At 49.0% G+C, this 16,053-nt stretch overlaps 1 protein-coding gene across 1 annotated transcript in view; it reads left to right on the top strand.

Annotated features, from left to right (window-relative positions):
- Positions 1 to 3,920: 3,920 nt before the first annotated feature.
- PARP1 (poly(ADP-ribose) polymerase 1) overlaps positions 3,921 to 16,053 on the top strand; it is a 30,928-nt gene continuing 18,795 nt past the window's right edge. Inside the window, exons 1-5 of the mRNA XM_053974280.1 lie at positions 3,921 to 4,053; positions 7,893 to 8,055; positions 8,565 to 8,683; positions 9,419 to 9,633; positions 14,951 to 15,047. Of these exons, the coding sequence (XP_053830255.1) occupies positions 3,934 to 4,053; positions 7,893 to 8,055; positions 8,565 to 8,683; positions 9,419 to 9,633; positions 14,951 to 15,047 (714 nt within the window). The 5' untranslated portion in view covers positions 3,921 to 3,933. The remainder of the gene's footprint in view (positions 4,054 to 7,892; positions 8,056 to 8,564; positions 8,684 to 9,418; positions 9,634 to 14,950; positions 15,048 to 16,053) is intronic.

Genomic DNA, 16,053 nt, shown 5'->3' with positions numbered 1-16,053 from the left:
GAACCACAGGAAGTTATTAAGCTATTCAAAACATATTTTAGAACCCCCAGACAGAACAATAAGTCCTCTGATTTATTCCATGGAAAGAAAAGACAGTGAGATGCTCAGTTAAATGGGGTGCATGATCTCACATCCCTTTCCCACTGGTGTAGTCTCAGGGATGCCAATGGGATGATCACTTACATAAGCAAGAAGGCACAGCTGAGCCACAGCAGTGGTTGCCTGTAGCCTCCTGCCTGGATGCAAACAGGGTCATCCCAGCCACACTGATTATGTGCAGTGGCATGAAAAAATGGGTCATCAACACAGACAGGATAACCTAGCACTGAAGGGGGTTTTGTTACAAAACTCTTGAGCTATCAGATAGCAAAGACCAGATAATATAAAGTCTCCTGAAGCAACAAATCCAGGCTTGAGCGAAAGCAGTTCTGACTCCCCTACAGGCTGTAAGCAATCGTCTTCCCTGTATATGTCCAACATTTTCTCACCCTTTGTGAGATGCTTAGCAGGGTGGAAATCTTGCAGGGAGACATCTTGAGCATGTGTCAGAAATGGAGCCCAAAGCAAGACAGTCTGGAAGACTTAGTGCTCAGGGTTCTGTCAGCACAATCTGAGGGGAAGCATTTGGTCCTGTGACACTGAAGAGATAACTTACGTCTTCCTGGTGCCAGAGTTTGACCTACTTCCCTCTGCCTTTCAGAGGAATCAAATGCAAAATGGCCCAGAAAAGAAAATGTAATTCTTTGTGGTGCTCTGAAGTCACAAGCCAGGCACCTGAATGCTTGACACTGAATTTCACAGTCTGAGAGACTCAAAACTGCCATAACTGGGGTTTCTTGGACTGTTCTTTTCTTCTTTACTGTTTCTGTGTGCTTTGCCTCTGGAGAACAGAAATTTCTGGGGGCGTCCTAGAGGTGAGATTGCAGAAACAGAGGCTTTAAGAAAATTCCAAATATCCTGACATTTATGATGAAGCCTGCGGAGCAGACCTTTTGATTACACCACCTTCCTCACTTATGCTCCTGTCTGCAGCACAGTGAGCTGTGGGAGCCCAGGGGCATGTGTGAGATTTGGGTTGGATACTGGGAAGTGCTGCTCTGCAAGCACCAGCAGCCAGTTTGGCATCTCAGTATGGATGATACTCAGAACACCTCTGAGGATAACCATGAGTTCTACTTTGGTCACAGAGAGGAAAAACAAACCATTGGTCTCACACATTGGTGCAGCACTCATCATCCAACAGGATCCCAGAAGTCATCAGTTCACTGAGATGGGAATATTGTTAGAAAGGGATGTGAGGGATCACAAAGATCTTTCTCTCTTTAACTGTCCTTGCTCCTGCATGCAGGCTCTGGTAAAACCCAGCAGCTAAATATGAGGGCTCTGGAAAAAGTGGATTTACTTAAAGGGATGATGATTCCCCAGAAAAGTGGCCTTGCAGATGCCACTTCTCTCAGCTTCTGCCAAAGCATTCCCTGTTTTATAACAAAACTTGGTATCCTCGGTGCTGCTTGTGTTAGCACTGACTCATTGGGCCCCCACTGCCCTGGGAGAATGGAATGGATGTGTTGTGATCCACATGTCACACTTGGGAAGACAGAGAGCAAGGCAGCTTTGTTGACATCAATAGATTTATGGGACTAACATGATTTGGCAACTCTTGACCAGGATGACACTTAGCCTACAGAGGAAATTACACCACAATAAGAAGAACCATAACAATGTAATTCCTGCTATTTAGACGTTCCTGTTTCAAAGCAACACACTGGTTGTGACCAGACAAACTCCTGTGGAGTTCTCAAGTAAGGCTGAAAGGGTTAAGTGCCCAGAGCTTTGAGCCTGATCCTGTCAAGCAGAACCACCTACCCCTTTCAAAAAAGAAAATCCACTAAACCCCATTTGGACTAATGTTAATGTAGTATGTGTTCATAACTGGAAAAAAAAAAAAAAAAAAAAACAAGGTTAAGCTTAGAACAGCCATTTGTTACAGTCACTTTCTTTGCTTGTGTTCATGCTTGCAAGCCTGTGAATGTCTATGTACTGCTTTTCATGACATCCTACAGATCCTCTGCAAGTGTCTAGGCTGCAAGCTGCAGAACAGCATTGTAGTGTTTGGACAGGGCTGCCTTTCTTAGGAGTGAAAGTGGCCCCAGCCAGAGGAAACACCAACAAGCACTCATTTCTCTTTTGCTCAAACACTATAAATAAATAACATATAAACAAAAGAGGTTTTTTTTCAGAGAAACTGGACAAATCCTTGGAAGAAAAATTCCCCCCAGGATAATGGCATGCAGGAAATCCCTGAGCCACAAATCTCATGAGGCTGGGAAATATTTGGAAGTTCAAGCAGAGGTTGTTTGGCCTTTCTTATGTCAGCTCCTAACAGAGGCAGAATCAGGGTTAAAGAGGCCATTGATTTCACTCTTCCCAGTCAAGCCTTAATTGTTTATTTGCTTTCCTCCCTTGGATGGAGCAGGGTGGCAGCAGTTCTGTTGAACGGGGTGAATGCCACTCCACACATCTTTGCTGGTCACCTTCAAACAGGGCAAACCCCTTGGCAAACACGCCAGGCAGAGTGACAGGCAACCCACCATATCATTCAGATGAACTCCCTACGTTTTCTCTCCACTTTTCCCCAGGGTGGGACCAAAGTGATCTGTCTCTGAACCACTGGTGTCTGGGCCAAGAACTCCTGGAAGGAGTGATCAGCAAGAGCGAAGATTCCGCTGTGTGGAGCACCCGGCTGTCTGTGTGCTCGCAGCACCATCTAGTGCTTCGCAGAGATTGCTTTTCCTCCTTCCCCAAATCCGCAGTGATGTACTCAGGACCCATCCTGTCCTCCCGGGCACGCCGATAGTCCCAGCCTGGTGGGGGACTCGCAGTGAAAGTAAACCCTGCACAGCACACGTGTGACAGCCCGGAGAAGGACAGCACAGGATAAAAGGTGTGTCAGCATCTCAGGTTTGCTGAGATGCTGGTGTGCGCCTCTGAGTGACACCTGCGAGCTGCCTGAAGCCCACCCGGGGCTGCATATGCTGCCTCAGTTGAACCCTGATTTCAGAATCTCTGTAAAATTAATGACAAATACTTGGCAAGGGTTTGGAGTAACTTCAGTGCTCTCCTCTGCCTTCCTCCAGGGAAGCTGCAGAGCCAATGCTCTCTGCTGATAGTAGAGGATAATTATCTACTGTGAGTAGGAAAAAAAAAATCCAGGTTTTATTTATCAAACCGCTCTTCTTTGATTTTGTCAGCAGCCCCACTGTTATCCCCAGGGGCTGGAGGAAACAGAATGACAGAATTGTCAAGGTCGGAAGGGACCTTTGGAGATCACCAGTCCAACCCCCTGCCCAGGCAGGGTCACCTGGAGCGGGTGACACAGGAGCGGGTCCAGGTGGGTTTTGGCTGTCTCCAGAGAGGGACTCCACGACCTCCCTGCGCAGCTGTTCCAGTGCTCTGCCACCCTCATGTAAAGCAGCTCTTGCTCATGGCGGGGGGGAAATTCTCGTGTTTTAGTTTGCGGCCATCGTTCCTCGTCCTGTCGCTGGACACCACCGGAACGCCCGCCTGGAAGTAGCATCACGAGGCCAGTATTTGTCTGCGGGAGAGCTGCTGAGCTCAGGTTCTCCCAAGAGGCGGGAGCCCGCTCTGTGTCGCTCGGGTGCGGGACAGGGAAGCGGGGTGAAGCGGGGGGTGGCGGCGGGACCCGAACCCGCGTCCCTTAGGGCGCAGCACGAGCCGCGCCGCCGCGCCCGCCTCCCATTGATACACGGGAGGAACCTCCAGGCATGCGCAATCAATGCCCGAGCGGAAGATCCGCCCGGCCGGCGAGGCGGGGGTGCGCGCTCGGCGCTCGGCTGGCGCTGCCGCGGGCGGGGTCGCGGCGGGCGCGCGGCGCGGGGCGGGGGCGCGGCGGCGGGAGCGGGAGCGGCGGCGATGGCGGAGCCGGCGGAGAAGCTGTACCGGGCCGAGTATGCCAAGAGCGGCCGCGCCTCCTGCAAGAAGTGCGGCGAGAGCATCGCCAAGGACTCGCTGCGCCTGGCGCTCATGGTGCAGGTACCGCGTGGCGGGGGGCGGGCTGATCCGGCCGGTCCGCTCGGTACCGCCGGCGGTGGGGCCAGCCCGGGGCTCCGCTCCCTCCGCGGTGTTCCGGAGCCGCTCGGCCGCGCCTTTCGCTGCTGCGGGGGCGAGCGCAGCCTATTTTTAACAGAGGCGCAGCGTGTCCGCAGAGCGCCGGTGCCCGGGGCAGCCCTGCCCGCAGCGCTCCCCGGGCGGGGGGAGCCGCTTCCCCCGCTCCCGCGGGCTGCAGGGGCGGCTGGAGCCGAATCGGTGCAAAGTTCACCGTTTGTGGCCGTGGCGGGGCCGGGGGGCGGCCCGCGGGCGCGCACAGAGGCGCTTTGTTGCCGTCCGGGGGGCGAGGCGAGCTCCGCGGCTCGGCTTTTCCGTGCCCCGGAAAGCGTCTGCCGCTCGCAGCGCTCGATGTCGGCGCCGGGGAATCCCCGCTCGGTGCGCGCTTTGCATACGAGACAGAGGAGCTGCGGCCCGAAAGCTGTGAGAGGTCTGGGGCAGCCCCGGGGGCCGCAGGATGAGCGGCCGGGCCCGCGGGGTCTCGCTGAGCTGGCTGGCATATGGCAGGCGTGAGCCGGCTGAGCCGCAATTGGCGAACGGGCTGCGGAGGCACGGTTTGCTCTCCGCCGCCCTCATGCTATTATTTGCCTTTTGGGGAAGAGACTGCTCGGCTTACTTTTGGAAGGAACGGAAGAGCTCCGTCCTGTTTTGGGGGCTGGGAGCTGTGCGCGGACCCGGCATCCCTGCCTGCTGCGGGAGGATGCGGGGGGAATCGCCGCTCCGCACGGGAGGCACACGCCGCTGTCCTGGGAGGGGGGACTCTGTCCCCGCTGGCTGCATCAGGGCAGAGGGGAGGGGGCGCCTGCAGCCTCCTGGGGACGGGCTGAGTCTGGGGGTGTTGCTGTGAAAAGTAAGCAAAGGCATACGTGTGCGTGTCTACGGAAGGCGAGAAAGGACGTGGCAGCGCAAAGCCCTGCGGATGGATGGAGGGATGGGTGGGTGGATGGTGGGAGCTGCGGCTCCCGGCCGCCCGAGGAGCCGGGTCTGGAGGATGTAGCTCGCTTGTGCCCCTGGGAGAGGCTCCGCTTGTACGAGGCGGGGAGGAAGGGCCCGGTCCCCCCCTCGCCCTGGCTGCCGGGCGGGGCTGGCAGGTCTGCCGGGATTGGAGGCAAAGCTGCTGTCCCGGAGGGGAAATACCTGCCTCTGCCTTTGTTCCCCAGAGCCTCCTCCCCCTGGGGAAGATGCGGGACCCTGCAGTGCCAAGCTGCAGCGTTTGCTCGCACGTGTTCCTGCTGCCTGTCCTTTTGTCTCCCCCGCTGCACTCAGCGCTGGAGCTGCTCCTCCTCCCCTGCTCCGGCTGCTGCTCCTCGGCTTCCTCACGTTTGTTACCCCTTCCTGTCTTGCCTAGCAGTTGAGGTTGATGCGAAGCGGGTTGCCCTTCTTCAGTGCGGGGGGTAGGAGTTGTGTTCTGGTTCTCTAGGGTTTGGTTTATGGAGTGAGCTCCTGGGGACCGACATTCCTCATAGAGCCACTGCCTTTCATTGCCAGACATATCCCCAGAATTGCCGGTCTTACACCAAACATTTGTATTTTTATTTATTTTCACCACAACCTCTTGAATTTGCTTGCTCTTTCCTCTGCTAGTTCTTGTACCATCAGAGCACACCCTGCTGCTGGGCGTCGTGCTGTAAATGCCTGAATTTCACCAGAGCACGCAGGTCCCTTACTTTTTCCAGGGAAATCCCCTGTAGAGCAGTCTCTCTGCCAGCGTCAGTGCATCGAGCTCTTCTGCAAATTGTGCTGAAGAAATCAAAGGGAGATAGAGACCAAGACCTTAGTTGTGTCTGCTGTAACTTCGCTTTTGTTTTGGTTCCTCAAGTGAAGAGCTCTGAATGACAGTGGGATTCTGGGTGCTTGGCACAGGCCAGGCACCCATGCCCTGCAGAACCGGCACAGCTTTGTCTTTTGCTTCCAGCTGGAACTGAGTGGTTTCTGTTATCTGAACGTGCACTATGAAAGTGAATCGGTCTCTTTTTTCCTTAGTTTGTTTAGGAAACTATGGTCTAGAGATAGGTGAGCTGAGAGAAGTTGTTTAAACAAGGCCCAGCTTGCCTAGAGGTTTCATTTTCCACACAGAGAAGAGTCTGAAACTCCATGTTGAGGAGATTACTCACTGCTTGTATTGTTGTCTTAAAGATTGAGCTAGCTCTGCTCCCTTTTGTACTCCCCAGTGCCTTGTGCCCTCAAAGCCTTTGTGTTGGGAGCAGCCCTGGGTCCTCCTGCAAAACTCTAGACACAAGCCCAGAGGTGTCCATGTTGCAGTGCCAAAATCACATGTGACTTACAGACACATTGAGAGCGACTGCAGGGTGGCTGCGGTGGTGCTGTGAGGGTAACTGGGTATCCAGTCTTGGCTTGTGGGAAAAGCCCATCTGGAAATAAAAATGTCCTCTTACAGTTTGGTAGATGGTTGGTTGTAGTTTGGGCTCTCAGCTCTCCTGGTTCTATGCTGTGGTCTTCGAAGCCCTTGCCTTTTCCTTCCTGCTCATGCACAAAGCTCTGCTGTTGTTTTGACTTGGAGATCTCCCTCCTGTTAGTGAGTGACACGTGGAAGGCTTTCCTAGGTCGTTAGTTCTGTATCATCAGTAATAGTAATTATACCACACTTAGTACTATTAGTACAGCAGCTGTTTGTGTGTGTTATTTGGAGCCAAACCACTGTACAGTTATTTTGCCTGATGGGTAACTGGAGCGATGCCAGGATGGTACCTGCTGTGTCTGAGTTTTAAACAAGTTGGGTACTTGCAAAACAAGTGCTTGGTGTGGGGCAGGGAACTCTGGAGCTGCACTTCAGGGAGGATTTGGGTGATGCTTCTGTCCTGATCACAGGATCATGGAATAGTTTGGTCTGAAAGGGACCCTGAAGATCATTGAGTTCCAACCCTCTGCACTGGGCAGGGATGCCCCCCACTAGATCAGGTTGTTCAGAGCCCCATCTAACCTGGCCTTGAACACTTCCAGGGATGGGGCATCCACAGCTTCTCTGGGCAACCTTTCCCAGTGCCTCACCACCCTATCACTACAAGCCCTTGTGAAAACTCCCTCTTCACCTTTCTTGTAGGCCCATTTCAGGTATTGGAAAGTGCTGTAAGACAGCCCTGGAGCCTTCTGCAGGCTGAACATCCCAAACTCTCTCAGCCTGTCTTTACAGCAGAGGTTCTTCAACCCTCTGATCAGCTTTGTGGCCTCCTGTTGACCTCTGATGCAGAACTTTAATTGGGCTCTGGTGTTTCCATTGAATTTTGTCTCTACCTCCTGCAGGCCCCTCAGGAGTTTCCTCAGGCCACAACCCTTGAGGCCACAATCCTTGGAGGTGCCCTTCTTATCTTGTGCCTGCCATGGGTTCTCCAGTATATAGACTGTTTACTTGAGAAGTGGCTCTCAAAGGGATTGTGGAGTGAGGCCAGCAGCCTTTTGTGCTGCACAGTCTCGCAGGGGCTGGTGCAACCATGCTGAGGTTGTGACCTTTTTTTTCAGTAAAACAGATGGACTGAGCAGCAGGGTGATGAACTGGTTAAGCTAGCTAAATGCTCCTTCCATGTCTATCCCCTTTGGGAACATTTCTCCAGCAGCTTGTCTGTCTTATTAGATTTTCTTCTTAGACTTTGTCCTAAATAGTATCCATCTCTTGATTTAAAGAAAAATAAAAAGAAGAAATGTGTGTTTACCCAGGTACTCCTTTTTTATCTTGGGCTTTGTTTTGTTTTGGTTTTCCCCTTGATTCTGCTTGAATTGTTTCATCTTGGCCTAATGTGCTTTTTTGCTAGTCACCTATGTTTGATGGCAAAGTCCCTCACTGGCACCACTACAGCTGCTTCTGGAAGCGGGCTCGAATTGTGTCCCATGCAGACATTGATGGCTTCCCTGAGCTTCGCTGGGAAGATCAGGAGAAAATCAAGAAAGCCATTGAAACTGGAAGTCCTGGAGGAGGTAGGCAGAAGCCTCACGGTGTTTGGAGGTTCTGGAACTTTGCTCTCTTCTGTTGTGCTGTTATTATGGTGATTTGATGTCCCCGTTGCTTCAGCAAGTGATGTCAGAAGAATTGTTGCGATGTCTCCACACTCCAGGGCTAGGATGCTCACAGTATTATCCAGCATGTTAAATCAGTGAGGAGAAAAAGCCAAGTCAGTTGGCAGATATATTGAAAAACACTTCTTGTTATCATGATTGGTGTATTTAGTTTTCAGTTCTTTAATGTTAACAGATGCTGTTGTACTCTGTTTTCTTAACGGTACCTTCAGTTTAGTGCATGGTTATGGTGACTCTTCGGTGCTTTTGCGCATGGACTGCTTGTTTTACTCTCTATTCAAATTCTGGACAAATGAGTGGCTGGAACCCAAGACGTTTATTAATGCAGACTGCTAACAATCTGGGACAGAGAATAAGAAAACAAGGGAATGCATATTAAAGCTGAATTCTGTATTTGCTTTGTTCTCCAGGTAAAGGAGGGGAACAGGAAGGAGGTGGTAAAGCTGAGAAGAGCCTAAATGACTTTGCTGCAGAGTATGCCAAGTCTAACAGAAGTACTTGCAAAGGCTGTGAGCAGAAAATAGAAAAGGTAAAGAAGTTTTCCATCTCATGTTTTCTCTCACCAGTTTTAATTCAAACAGTGGCTTTTATAATTGTTTCCTGTCTGTCCTGCATATGGAAAGCACTTGCAGAGCTGCATTTCTGTGTCTGAGGAGCAGCTGTGTCCTGGACAGCTGACAGTAAAGGCATCCCTCAGGGACGGTAGCCTCAGTTTCAAGCCTGGTGATCCCTCCTTTCACTTGGGTCTTAGAGCAGGCTGGGAATGCTGCTCACCAGCATTTCAGTGGCAAGAGAGTCACCACTAACTGCAGCTTTTCCTGCTTGTTGCTGCCCTGCAGAGCATCTACCTGTTGGACATCTGAAAGGTAATTTGCAGTAAGACAGGATAAGATCGTATCAGCATTGATGTTTGAGTGATAGGGACATAAAGTTAATTTTGAGATGTGCCTTTATGAGGCTTGTTCATGTGAGTTTTACTTGGTAAGCTTACTGGAAATTGGAATAAAGACAACAGGATTATCCAGTTTAAATGGATTTTGAACAGAAAACTGCCTTAAAAGGTGACTTTTTCAACCTAGCAAGAGTACATGAAAATGGTAGAGGAACTGTGTTGAAAGGGTTTGAACAGGAGCTGCAGACTTTGATAGGGGAACTGTTACTGCTTTATGGGTTTTTAGGAAGCATCATGTTGGTAACTTGTTAACATCCTGCTCCTTCCATAGTGGCCTAAAAATTGCTCCTGTGTCACTTTAATCTACCTCAGGGCCAGATCCGGATTTCCAAGAAGATGGTGCATCCTGAAAAGCCGCAGCTGGGAATGATAGATAACTGGTACCACCCGGACTGCTTTGTGAGCCGCCGAGCAGAGCTGGGCTTCCTCCCGACCTACGGGGCCACCCAGCTCCTGGGCTTCAGCATCTTGAAAGCTGAAGATAAAGAAACTCTGAAGAAGCAGCTCCCAGCTACCAAGAGTGAAGGGTAGGTAGTTAGTGTAAGAAATTGTGTTGTCTGGAGGAGCCGTTGCCTTTAAATACATCCATGATAAATGCTGTGGGATATTGTTGTCTCTGTTAGAAGAATATTGGTCATAGGAAGGTTTGGTCCTTCCTGTGACCTCAGGCAGATGACATCAGACATTCCCTGTCCCTGGGAACCTGCAGTCCAGTTGCCCCCTGTGACTGCCTTGAGGAAATGCAGAGACCTGCAGCTGTGACTTGGAGGGCTGATTCAGAGCTTTCAACCATAAAATAATGCTTGTGTAGTACAAATGGATACTGGGCCCTGCATCTCCTTGTGTGATACTGTTATCAGTGATGGTTTCTCTGCTCAAACCACTTGTTAGAGAATTGATTTGACATCTTTTATCTATGAGCTGCTGAAGTGTGACAGGCACTGAATCTGATAATGGTGTTTATTGGCCATGTAGTGCTTACACTTGGATGCTTTTGTTTGCTGAATCTTTTATAGTACGTCTGAAATTTCATTGCCTTGCATTGAGATTTTCAGTGGAGGCTCTTGACAGAACTTGTACTGACAGAGAAGTGTTTCCAGGTGACTTGCTAGCTTTGTGAATCTTTTTTAATGAAGGCTTTTGTTACTTGTTCTTGAAATGACTTTGCCTGGAGTCATGCTTCATAACACAAACCAGTGTTGTATTGTCCCCATGAAGGAAGGAACATTAGGTATTTCTGGATCCTACAGATAAGGAAGATCTTGTCATTGGAAAACATTGGGCTTCTCTGTGTACATTTTAGAATGAATTCAACTTTGCTTTTGCAAATATTCACCTTGAAAATGTCCAGTGAGGCTGATGTCTGTTCTGAGAAGCTATGGCCATGTTGCAGCAGTACAGTCTTTGTCAGTATTGGAACTTGATGTGTGTTGTGCGCAGTTCCTTGGCAAGCCATTGCTCCAGAAGCATTTGGCAGTGCTGTGGGGAGAGTCCTGCAGCACCCCAGGATGGAGGCTTTGGCCAGAGCCCTGTCAGGTTCTGTTCCGTTCACCTCGCTCAACTGAACTGGCAGAGACCAAGAGGAGATGTGTGCATCTGTTGGGCAGCCTGCTGTCTTTCCATTCAGGGATTTTACCTCTGTGTGCATTGCTTAGTGTAAGCAGAATGCTTTTAATGCATTTTAATGCACTTACAAGTTTTCAAGTAATCCTTTGCTTTTTGTGCTGAGATGTGAGTTCTGCTTTGTCCTAGAACAGAGACTTTAATGGGGTTATTTGTAGTTTTCTCCCAGGTTCTCAGCAAAGCTCTAGAGATTTGACTGTGTAAGTGCTTCTCTTGTCTGCCCTGACTCTGCTTTTCTGGGCCACTTCTGGGATGCTATGCAAAATATGAAGGCTTTGTAAAGAAAGGCCACAAAGTAGTTTGCCAAGTCACTGTGTAAATAAAGGCCTAGAATTGCAGTGGAAAAAAGCTTGCACTGGTGATGTAGGGTAATGTGAACCAGGACCTCACTCCAGAAAAGCAGCAGGATGTCTCATCTTTCCTGCTTTCTAAGCACTTCCTGAACAAGCTCCTCAGCCGTGAAGTTGCTGGCTGGCTCTTATGTTCCACTACCTTCTGCTCTTTGGGCTGTGCTTGAGCCAAGGGTGGTAAGAGTCAGTTGGAAAAATCGTTGCCTGTCAAACAAACGGAATGGGTGAGAGTGTAAATAAACAGCCTGAGTGGAGGAGTGTGGTGTGCTAACTATCTGCTGGTTTTGCTGCCAAGAAAGCACAGGAGTTATGGAGAAGCCAAAGGAAGACCACTCCAGAAACCTGAATGAGATGCAGTTACCTGGGATAATTCACCTTGTGCATTTGATCAGATAACAGAAATTAACAAGAGAAATTACAGCCTCTTGCAGAAATTATATTAAAGTGCCTGTTGCAAGTAAGGTTATCAAAATTATCTTTAAAGATATTTCTAAATATGCTGCATTCAAATTGTATCCTGACTGAGAAGTCTGTGCAATTCAGATGTGACACATCCAAATTCAGGTGCTGCTACTGCATGTCCAGCCCATACTTCGAGAACAATCTCAGACTTGGGGACTGCCCTGTCAGCCCTTTGTGCAAAAGTGGCATTGAGACATGCCTTTTTCAGATGGGAGAGGTGAGGTGTTGAGCAGGGCTATGAAGAATAAGTTGGAAAATCCTTTCCTTATGAAGACCAAATATGGGAGGATTTACTGCAAGGATCCTGCCTCTTTTCCTCAGCCAGTTCTGGGTGAAACATGCAACCCTCCCTTGGGCTATGGGCTGTCCTGCCTAAGCACTAACACTTTGTAGACCTGGGAAAGGAGGCTCTTGTGTCCTTGCCTGCAGCTTCTCTGTGGAAAGAATGCCTGTGTGCTGGTGTAGGAAATGCAGTAGCAGCTTGTGAGCTCCTTTTAACAGTATTTCTTTGGTAGTGTGTGTTTTGTCCTCCTGCTCTGAGCTGTAATACTTCCTGTATTTTCTGCTTCACTTGTTTAGATGGAATTGCTGCCCAGGTCAGGAGTAAAGTGTCACTCTGGAGATGTCATGCAGCACTGGATTAGCTGCAGAGGTGACCTGAGGCAAATGCTAAGTGCTCAGGTCACTGACAGTCTGGCAGTGCTTCACAGGGAGGAGGTGAAAAAAGGAGTTCTTGTTCCTCCCTGCGTGGGCTTCTTGTTTTATCCAGGTTTGTTGTGACTGTCCTTTCCACCTTTTCCTTGTAGGGAGGGGAAGAGGCGAATGTGAAAAATAGAGTAGATGGTCAGGAAGGGCCAGGCCACAGTGGGACAGCTCACTTCCCTCTTCATCTCCTCTGAAGTTGGAATAAATCTTTTGTGGCCTCCGTGAAGATGAGAAGTAGTTTGCATTGCCTGGGAAATACCAGTCCTTGCAGGCAAGCTATTGGGCTGTACCTGTCGGAGGTGGAAGGCTGTCCCTTCCCCAGCAGGAGAAAGGGTATATGCAGTAGCACCCCACTGCTGTGGGCAACACATGGTTTTGTGGCCCAAGGATGGAAGATCCTTGTGTGTGTGTTCTTAATTTGTGTCAGTGAGGTTGTAGTTTACAGATTGTTCTAAAATGTGCTGCTTTGGGAAGCTGCAAGATGAAGTTAGTTTTGCCATTCTCTTCTCCAGGCTGTATAAAATGATTGGTGTTTGCTTTAGCCTTGGGCACGAAAGAGAAGGTGGTGACCAATAGCTTTATGCCTCCCTGCAGTTGGGATGATCCCTCCCACTCCATGGTTTGTTCCAGTGGCTGGAGCAGGTACAGTAATCACTCTGTACAGCAACTGCTGTCCCCTTGACTGTGAGGAGAAGCTGCCAAAAGAGTGAGTGGCTGCTGGAATTTGGACGCATTCCCTGGGTCACAGGGTCTCTCAGTAGAGTGATCACCTTCCAGTGGCTGCTGTGCTGGACTTGCTCCCTTAGGAGACAAGTTACATCATGGGAGTGAGTGCTGGCTTGCTGGAGGCAGCCTGACTGTCAGCAGGCACTGCAGATACACAGGGCTGGGCACCCCTACCCCTTCTAAGCACTGACATCATTAATCCCTGGTTTGGAAGGTGCAGCAGAATGCTTTGCACTCAGGCTGGTAAGTTTTTCACAGATTCTGTTGTGTACCCCTGACTCTGTTAAAACTTAGGGAAGTCATTGTCCTCTTAATAGGGTTCAGTGGATGCTCTGGTCTTGCTCCCAGGAGGGGCTGCAGCCAAGGAGGAGAGAGGACTTGCTTGGCCTGGGGACTTTTGGGGGCACTACTGTGTGTGTGCTGGAGCCAGTCCTGCCACACTGGTTGCCATTTGCCTATTGAGAATACTGGGTGAAGTTTTTCTCAAGCAGTTGCTGGCAGCACAGTGTGGCTGTTTCCCCCCACCACGTGGCAGGGAGATGTACAGCATAGCCCCTGCTCACTGATGGCACCTGGCAGGGACACAGCTGGAAGAGGAGATCTTCTGCCAAACCAGTCTCTCAAAGTGCTCTGAACTATGGTTTGGTCAGAGGTGCTAATGGTGGGCTGTTGTGGCCACTGCAAATCAAGTGAACAAAGCCCAGTTTTAGGGCCAGGAGAGTTATTAGAAGGTACAGGTCTCATGCAGGAGTCTCTGGGAGGAGAGTACCTCCTGACATCCTCTTGAAGCAGCTTTATAGCTGTCATACAGAGTTAGTCTTAATGGGAGCAAAGTCCTAGAAAGAGAACTGTTTAAAACTGTAACTAGGAGAGCAATCAGAAATGTCAACTTCATGACTTAACCCTCAGCCACAGCTTACAAAGTTGTGAGAGGCTTTCTTAAAAAGAGAACTGGCTGATGTTTCATAGCAGAAAGCATCTCTGTCAAAATGGAGTGTGTGATCCAAGCTGTGTTCATGCTCTGCCTCGAGTTGCAGGGCCATCCTGTCTCAGCTGGGATAGAATTTCCCTTGGCATCCTCACAAGGAGAACACACTCCAGGCAGAAGAAGGGGATGACATGACTCTGGAAACATAAACGATCTTCTTCTGAGGTCCCTTGTCACTCTGAAGTCTGACAAAAACCCCCCAGTTTTCATTTGGCTTTCTTTTTCTAGTCTTTCTTGAGCAGTGTTTCCTGTAACTTCTCCCTTCAGCTCTAAGGCCTAGCAAATAGCAATAAATTTCCACCTATGCAACTCCCAACAGTATGTCATAAACCCACTGTGAGCCTGGAAGTATTTTCCAATGCTTGCACCTGAAACTTGTGCAACAATGCTTGCACTGAAATTTTCCAGAAACTTGCACCTGCTTGGTTTCAGAGGCCTGACTTAATTCCAGTCTGAAGAGGAATTAGGTGAGAAATACCTAGTTTCCCAGTGTGTTAACTCATTAAAGTTACTGTGTTTGCTCTCCTTTATTTCAGTTTGGACTATCTAAGCCGATCAAGCTGTTGATTCAGGTGAAAGACACTGTGGTCTTTTAACCTGCATTACTACACCTCCCCAGATTTGGAGAGCTGTTCAGTGATCCTTAGGTATGCCTTTGGTGTATAGATGAATAGATGAGATGAATGTAGATGAATATGCCTGAGAGTGTTGCAGTCTTTCACGTGCTCTTCTCTCTCACCACACGGTTACCCCGTGGAAAACCTCTAAGTATACCTGACCTGATTGAGGCAGATCACATTGCAGAGCCAAGTTCGGGTCTGTAATCCAGCACTGAGGAATTTGAAAAATGGATTTGCCTGCCAAAACCGAGGATATTCATGCCTCTGCAGATACTGGCAGTCAGTAATCTGAGCTCTGGTAACTGCTGGACAGCCGTTTCAACAACTTCCTTTCATGTGTGTGTGGTTTTGTTTTGTTTTTCTCTATTAGAAAGAGAAAAGGAGAAGAGGTAGATGGCAACGTGACTGCAAAAAAGAAGCAGAAAAAAGAAAAAGAGAAAGAAACAAAGCAGCAGAAACAGCTGAAGGTGAGTTTTAGCTGCTCACAACCTAAGAACTGCTTTGTTGGGAGAGTGCAGTGTCAGGCAGTAACTGAAGAGCCTCCAGAGAAGGCAGTACCTTGTGCCCAGAGAGAGCAGTGGCAGCACAGACAGTCCTTGTGTCCTGGCGCAGGAAGTGCCCTGTCACTGAGGCTTTGCTGAGGGCAATTCACCCTGCCCCTTTCTCTCGAAAGACAGGAAGGATGTTCTCTAGGACTTGGGCTTATTGGATTTAAAGAGATTAGGTTAAATGCCTTTTTTCTGAGAGACTGGTTCTGTGCTCCTTCCTGTATCATCTGGCTGTGGTGGCTGGAGCTTGGAGCCCGAGCACTATTGCAGAAGAGTTTGGAAAACAATAAATAGGTCATTGTAAAAATTAAACAGAGATAAAGTGTGCAACTAGATTAATAAAAAATCAAATCTTTTTCACCCTCTGGGGAGATGTGTTCAGTTCGTGGGTACAGATTGTGATTGATCTCAGCTTTCTACCTGTCACTTTTTAGAATGTTGTGGGAAGAATCCCTAGCAGAGTTTCAGGAATTTTTTATTTATTAAAAGTTCCCAAAGAAAAAAAACCTAACAATCTGTCTTTGCTGCAACTGAGGTCTTAATGGAGCTGTATTAAAATGCTGGCTCTGGCTTTGTACAAGTTTTTTGTTGTTGTTGTTGTGCGGCAGCACCATAATTTTCAAAAAATATATTTTCAAGGTTTTGCTGCTGCAGTGCAGTTGTTCAGGACAAATTGAGGCACTTTATAGATTAGGGTTAACTTTGGGTTCACTTTTTTTAACAGCATTTCATTAAGCATGATCATTAACATGGAAAATGATACCACTTAACCCAGTAAACCACTTCTTGCAGGGCAGACTATATTTTTCACTGTAGCCAGTGGATAACATTCAGAAACTATTAGAGATATTTTAGGATGCTACTTTGCTTCCCAACCCTTTCAAGTTTTGTAGAAAAGCCCAAAAGAATATGCATGCTTCTCCAC

The sequence above is a fragment of the Vidua macroura genome, chromosome 3, assembly GCF_024509145.1.
Source record: "Vidua macroura isolate BioBank_ID:100142 chromosome 3, ASM2450914v1, whole genome shotgun sequence".
In the NCBI taxonomy this organism is placed as follows: Eukaryota; Metazoa; Chordata; class Aves; order Passeriformes; family Viduidae; genus Vidua; species Vidua macroura.
Note: the sequence above shows the minus strand (reverse complement) of the source record. Positions and strands in the feature narration are given on the sequence as shown.